General features: G+C 36.8%; 1 protein-coding gene across 1 annotated transcript; it reads left to right on the top strand.

Annotated features, from left to right (window-relative positions):
• The first annotated feature begins 1,283 nt into the window (after positions 1 to 1,283).
• IFNG (interferon gamma) lies at positions 1,284 to 6,137 on the top strand. Its single transcript, XM_072842647.1, has 4 exons — positions 1,284 to 1,515; positions 2,712 to 2,780; positions 2,876 to 3,058; positions 5,378 to 6,137. Exons 1-4 carry the CDS (start codon positions 1,402 to 1,404, stop codon positions 5,510 to 5,512), a joined length of 501 nt encoding a protein of 166 aa, XP_072698748.1. The 5' UTR covers positions 1,284 to 1,401; the 3' UTR covers positions 5,513 to 6,137.
• Positions 6,138 to 7,434: the final 1,297 nt, after the last annotated feature.

The raw sequence follows: 7,434 nt of genomic DNA, 5'->3' as shown, positions 1-7,434 counted from the left end.
ACTTTTAGCTAAAGTCTGGAAGCAGATACTAGTATCAGTCCCATTTTAAAGATAGGGAAACTGAATCATGGGAGAGTTAGGATGCTTCCTCAGAATCACATAGCCAGATAGTAACGGAGCCAGGATTCAAGTCTGTATCCATAACAAAATATTCCAGTGTATACAGAGCGCAGGATGAAGTGCAAGGTGGGCTGGAACCAAAGAGTAGAGGGCCCTTCTGTACCATCCTGAAGTGTTTTACTTCATAAATGAATTAATGAAGGAGAAAGAATCCTACTTTTTCCCTTTTTTCTTTCTTTCTTTCTTTCTTTCTTTCTTTCTTTCTTTCTTTCTTTCTTTCTTTTTTTTTGTATGTGGAAGGAAAAGAAATAAAAAAGAAAAGAAAAACTTCTCCATTTTTAATGGCCATTTGGAACAATTGATCATCTGAGCTTCGCTGTTCAATATGATAGCCTCTAGCCACATGTGGCTATTGAGCATTTGAAATATGACTAGTCCAAATTAAGGTGTGCTGTAGGTATAAAATGCATGCTGGATTTCTAGGATTTAGTATGACAAAGAAAGGTAAAATTATCTTATTAGTAATTTTGTGTGTTGATACATATTAAAATATTTTGGATATAGTGGTTTAAATGCAATATGTTTTTAAAATTATTTTTACCTGTTTCTTTTTACTTTTCTTCTTCTTTTTTAATCTTTTTAGCTTACATTGTATTTCTGTTAGGCAGTGTTGGTCCAGGGCAATGCAAAGTTGTGGTAGATATTTTACTGACCAACTTTGATGAAGGACTTCCTTACCACCTTGGTCTTTTAACCACATTCTTTCCTTGCTTTTTGATCATTTGCAAGAAAAATCTTAAAAGGCATCCCCTTTTTGAAGGTTTGAGTTCCCTTAGAATTTCCTTTTTTACTTACTTCTGACCACAAAAAAATTATCAATGTGCTCTATGGATGAGGACTCAACAATTTACAAAGGCAAAGGATGGAGGTGCAAAAAAAATGTTTCCAATCCCTGAATGGTGTGAAGTAAAAGTGCTTTCAAAGGATCCCACAAGAATGGCACAGAGGGGCATAATGGGTCTGTCTCATCGTCAAAAGACCCAAGGAGTTGAAAGGAAACTCTAACTACAACACCAAAATGCCACAAAACCATAGTTATTAATACAAACTAGCATCTCTGCCTATCTGTCACCATCTCAGCTAAAAAAAACTTGTGAAAATACGTAATCCTGAGGACTTCAATTAGGTATAAATACCAGCAGCAGAAGGAGATGCAGTACATTTTTCTGATTGTCTACAGGTTGGCTATTAGAAAAGAAAGATCAGCTGAGTCCTTTGGACCTGATCAACTTCATCCAGGAGCTACTGACTTCAACTACTTCGGCCTAACTCTCTGAAACGATGAATTATACAAGCTATATCTTAGCTTTTCAGCTTTGCGTGATTTTGTGTTCTTCTGGCTGTAACTGTCAGGCCATGTTTTTTAAAGAAATAGAAAACCTAAAGGAATATTTTGTAAGTATGATCTTTTAATAACATTTTCTGTGGTTGAAATGACTGAACGTTGACATAGAGTGGTCTCTCTGATACGTTGCCATCTCTAGGCCATAGTCATCTTGAGAAGACTTGGTGTTTTTTTGACTATTTACCAGATGCGTTCTTTTTGAACTACATGATCTGGATATTGCTTTTACTCTCTGCTCAACTTGCTATAGAGACTTAGGGGACATTCACGAATCTTCTAAAAGATGGGAATAGTATGGGTATAGATGTTGATAGTTTTGTGGTGAGAATCCATTCAACTGTGAATCCATAACTGTAGTTATGCATAGTGAAACAATGATTACCTATTAATTTCTGATTTCTTGGAATACTAGGGTGGTGCTAAATAAAAGGTCAGGATAGGCATTAGATGTGGCAATCTGAAATAATCAATTAAGAATGTGAGATCCTTCAAGTTTTAGCTTAAAAAATTATATTTTTTTTCCAAAAAGTAGTTTTAAAGTTCTAATGCCCCATCTACATTATCTATGAATTACTCTTGAATTCAGTTACTTGCTGAGATTTCATAAAAGTTAAAATCTGGCTTATATAAAAATTTTTGTCTGTTTTGTTTTATGAGCTTTTAAAATGTTATTTATGGTGAATTAAAATAATTTTTGCATTTAAATATTTTATAATTTATCCAAAATGTAGCTATTATAATTTGAGCTGTTATTTTCAAGCATTCACAAGCTATTTTATTTTCACATCATCAAGCCACACTCACACTTGCACACACACACATTTGGAACTATTTTTTAAGGCTGATAAAATACCGTATAGGAGGGCATGAGTAGATGTTATGGAGACGAGGACCATAAGGGGGCAGTATTTTATAGTGAGATGATTTTGTTGATTTTTTTTTTTTTTTTTTTTTTTTTTTTTTTTTTTTTTTTACTAGGCTTGAAAATACTTCCTTTTCCTTACTATCATTATTTGGGAAGTATCACCAGCCTTGTTGAGTTCATATGTAATATTGCAGCTTAAGGGATACACTAGAAAGCTAAAATAGCATGTTGGTCTTTAGTTATATCCAACATAACAGCTTAACTAAATAGGGTTGAAAAGAACATGAGCCAATATTGTCAGCCATGAAACTTGAAGTACATTTTTAGGGAAATTAATGGACTAATTGTAAGCCATTTTTCTTTCTTTCTTTCTTTTTTTAGAATGCAAGTAATCCAGATGTATCGGACGGTGGGTCTCTTTTCGTAGATATTTTGAAGAAATGGAGAGAGGTAAGCTGAATATTTCCATTTAGCTGATTTTCTTGTTGCTTATTCTCTGATGCGTGAATTTGCAGCAACCTCTCTTTGTGCTCTTTTCTTCCAAGGAGAGTGACAAAACAATCATTCAGAGCCAAATTGTCTCTTTCTACTTGAAACTGTTTGACAACTTTAAAGATAACCAGATCATTCAAAGGAGCATGGATACCATCAAGGAAGACATGCTTGGCAAGTTCTTAAATAGCAGCACCAGTAAGAGGGAGGACTTCCTTAAGCTGATTCAAATTCCTGTGAGTTGGTCTTAATTCTTTCTTTAGTTTCATTGTAGAGGCTCTTTCAAAATATTGAATTTCCAGAAAGTAAATCAAGCTACTGGGTACAGTTGTTAAAACTCTTAAACGAATCCATGGCTAAAACTCCTTAGTAATTCCATTTGTGCTTTTGGGTGATTTTGCCAAGTATGGAAATCATTTTATTTTGTGATTTGGGGAAATGCTGGCATTGTGTCTACTGTACAGGGACAGGTGAATGGATACATCCAGTGAGGAGGTAGTAGTCAAGGAGCCGAGGGGAGTATTGAGAAGCACTTCTCTCATTGTTCCTGGTTTGTGTGGTGGAAATTCTGCTTCAGATGGAAAGAACAGGGGTGTTGGGAATGGAGAGGATTTGTGCCTTCCTCCCAGCTTGTCCACCAAGGAATCTGGTGACTTCAGATGAATCACAGGCTTGGCCATGGCTCAATTTCCTCATCCTGAAAGGAACCTTTGGGGTTCACTCTAATTTCTATAGTATCCTTTGCTCTAAAACCGTACAATGCCATGGATAGAAAAAGAGAAAGAGATAGCAAAAAAAACTCTGGCCTTTGAAAAGGCACTAGGTGCATTCTCTTTCTAGACTCTGGTCAATCTCTCAGATGGTACAGCCCAAGTGGCAGCAAGAGTGTTTTCAGAGGAAAAAATAGAATTTATACCTTTTGAAGAAATTGTTCTCTCAGCTTTTGGATACTAAACTATCCTAGCTGGAGAAATCCTTAGGTTCTCCAGCGTTATCTCATGAAACTGCCTAGAGTTGTTAAAGTTATGGCTTCCAGAAGCTGAAAGACCTTTGAAGCATAAAAATAAATCACATTTTCCAAAATTTTATCTAGGAGACAAAGGCCTCTAGATTCCTTTGGGTTTGGTTGTGATGTACAAGATTTGAATGAGAAAGGGCAGGGTCCTGTGATGACTTGGTCCTCTCAGGTTTTGTGGCAGCTGTCACTCTTCCTGGGCTTGTCTCTCATCCCTTTCAGATGAAATAAATGCGTGTTCTTCAGGATTTCTCTAGCCCCGAGTATATTAAATGGTACAAAAGTGGCCCTAGGCACATCTCTTAGTTTCTTGGTGATACTTGGAACACTGGAAAGTAAAGTTTATCACTGGCAAAACCACAGATGGTAGAAACTTTTTCCTACTCTGCTTTAGCTGGGTCTTGAAAAAGACCTCTGGGTCTCATCCTTTTGGAAGCTCCACGCCTCCTGCTTCACAATGTGGTTTTCAGTAGGCTCTCAACCATTGTCTCCTTTGGCTCAATTGCTAATATTTAAGAATGTTATGCTTTTTAATAATCTGTCCTGAAGCCTAGAATCCCTCTAGTCATTCTCAGAAGTATAGCAAGGTGGCCGCAAGGTGGCCGCCGCAGTGTTTCCAATATTAGAAAGAAACAGTGGCAGAACCAAGAAGAAAGTAAATGGTCCCCATTTCATTAAAAGTGAATTGACCTACATGGTCCTGTGGTTAGAGTGAGGAAATAGTTCAGTTTGCCAGGATAGAAAGATGCAGGGAAATTTGCTGTAATTCCTAATTTTAAAAGTTTATGTCAGTAATTGATTATTGGCATATAAATATGATTAGTGTTTATTTTTAATCCCATTGTGGAAATGATGAAACTGACCAAATTTGAGGGAAATGAAAAATTACAGTATTCATCTGTCTTAGACTTGGTGTTTACAAAGTACTGAACCTCTGTTGGTGGTTCTCAAACTTTGGTGAGTAACAGAATTGCCTGGGGAGCTTAGTGACCACACAACTGCCTGGGTCTTCTCTGACTTCATGCCTCTGGGTCTCTGAGTTCTTCATTAGGTCTCCAGGTTATTGTGCAACACACCAAAGGTGAGAATCGTTGACCTATAGTAACTCATTTGATACTTACTGCAAAGACTAAAGTACAAGGTGGGTAGAATTGTTAGGGAGCCTAGAAATAATTGTTCAGATGAGAAAACAAGGTTCAGAGAGGTTAAGTGACTGGTTCAAAGTCAGAGTTATTTCACACACAGGATTCAAACCCCTATATTTTGCCACTCCACTTCAAGGCTCTTTTTACAGTTTTGGTAAGTCTGGCAGTAAATTTAAGGATATATTATGTACTCCATCGTATTACAGCATGACTAGCAATTTAATTATAATTTTAGTCTTAATACGTGAAGAAACCACCATTGTATATTAAGATAATATATTGCCAATGAAAATCACTTGTTTTGAAGGAATACTTCCATTTTCATGATATTAACAGCATAATATCCTGGTGGCTTGTGTGCCTGGCATTAATTTTGCTGCTTTCTTTCTCAATAGGTGAACGATCTGCAGGTCCAGCGCAAGGCGATAAATGAACTCATCAAAGTGATGAATGATCTCTCACCAAGATCCAACCTAAGGAAGCGGAAAAGGAGTCAGAATCTGTTTCGAGGCCGCAGAGCATCGAAATAATGGTCATCCTGCCTGCAATATTTGAATTTTTAAATCTAAATCTATTTATTAATATTTAATATTTTACATTATTTATATGAAGAATATATTTTTAGACTCATCAATCAAAGTATTTATAATAGCAACTTTTATGTAATGAAAATGACTATTAATATATGTATTATTTATAATTCCTGTATCCTGTGGCTATTTCATTCAACCCCTTCTCGCCACTCCCCCCCACCCGAACCTCTTCCTTTTTTTTTTTTCCTGACCGACTAGGCAAGACTGTGATTTCAAGGCTTAATCTCAGGGACCAAGTAGGCAGCCAACTTAAGTAAGATCCTGTGGGTTGTGCATTTATTTCACTTGATACAATGAGCACTTATAAGTGAAATGATGCATTCCAGTTGCTGCCTACTTGGGAACATGTCTGCATGATGAGCCACTGCTCTAGAGGCATGTCAGACGCCACTTGAATGTGTCAGGTGATATGACCTGTGTCCTGATTAACACATAGCATTTCTTCTCATGCCTGGTGCTTCAGAATACCACTGACAACTATGACTGTACCCAATGGAAAACAATTAATTTGTTTAGTTCATCAATATTTAATATATATGAATAAAGTATAATTTCATAATGATTCATGCTGTGTCAAACTTTTTCTGGGGTAAATGAACTATATACTCTAATGAGTTAGTAGGAAGAAAGTCATTTTTTAGCTGTGGAAATCTTAGAATTGAATGAAGTCCCAAATGTGGTATTTCTCTCCACTGGCAGTTTGTTGGCTTCCACTGCTTCATCTGACAGCTGTTTGAACTATATTTCCAAAATATAAATTTAATTACGTTACCATTTACTTCAGTGAGTCTGCCATGGAAAGTAGTCCAAATTATTTAGCTTGGCACACAGAGATTTATGTCTACCACTTGCTCAACTCCCTATTTCTTTACCTAAGAATCCCCTATCTCCTCTGTCTACCTTGGGCAAGCACCTCTGCATATGGAATAGTGAGTGTGAGCTCTAAGGAGAGCTCAGAATCTTGGTCCCACCATTATAGGTAGTATAACTTTTAATGAATTCCAAGCTCCAGTTTACTCATGTGATAAAGAATAATGGTGCCTTCCTCATAATATTATGGTGCAAGTTCATCCTTTTGCTCAAGAAATATTTATTGGAGCAACTACTATGTGCCTGATCATGTTCTAGGCACTTGATATACCATCATGAATAAAAGAGACAAAAATCCCTTCTGCCCTTGGAAAATTTAAAATTTTAGTAAGAGGAAGACAGATAATAAACCAAATAAAATGTTGGTAAATTTCATGGTATGTTAGAAGGTGTTAGGTGCTATGCAAAAAAAAGTCAAGCAAGATGGGAGAACTGGGAAAACTGTGAATAAGAACAAGTGAGTGGGCTAGATGTTTAAATGGAGTGATTATAGTCTACTTTATTGAAGAGATGACATTTGAGGAAGCACTTATAAGAGGTAAGGGAGATAGACATTTGGATTCCAGGCAAGGGGAACATCCTCGCAAAGCCTCTAATGTGGAGATTTGCCTCGTATGGTAAAAGAAAAGCCAGCAGACCAGTGTATCGGAGCAGAATAAGTCAAGAATAACTTTTCTTTTTTTTTGCAACTGAAAAAATGAAGCTGTTATCAACTGAGATGGGGAAATGAGTGAGCAGGTTTGGGGAGGAAAGCCAGAAGTTCACTTTTGAATATAAAGTTTAAGGTGTCCATTAGAATTCTAAGTGGAGGTACTGAGAAGGCAACTGGCTAGAGCAGTCTGGAGTTGAGCGAGAACTCTGGACAATTGACATGAATTTGGGAGTGGAGGCATGCAGACCTAATACCATCTGGACTTCTGCAAGTCATGAGTTTACAGAGTAAAGAGAAAGAGTGCAAGGATTGAGTCTCCAAGCATGCCATCAGTAGG

This window comes from Canis lupus, chromosome 11, assembly GCF_048164855.1.
Source record: "Canis lupus baileyi chromosome 11, mCanLup2.hap1, whole genome shotgun sequence".
NCBI lineage: Eukaryota > Metazoa > Chordata > Mammalia > Carnivora > Canidae > Canis > Canis lupus.
The sequence above is the reverse complement of the archived record's forward strand: the minus strand, read 5'-3'. Positions and strand labels throughout refer to the sequence as shown.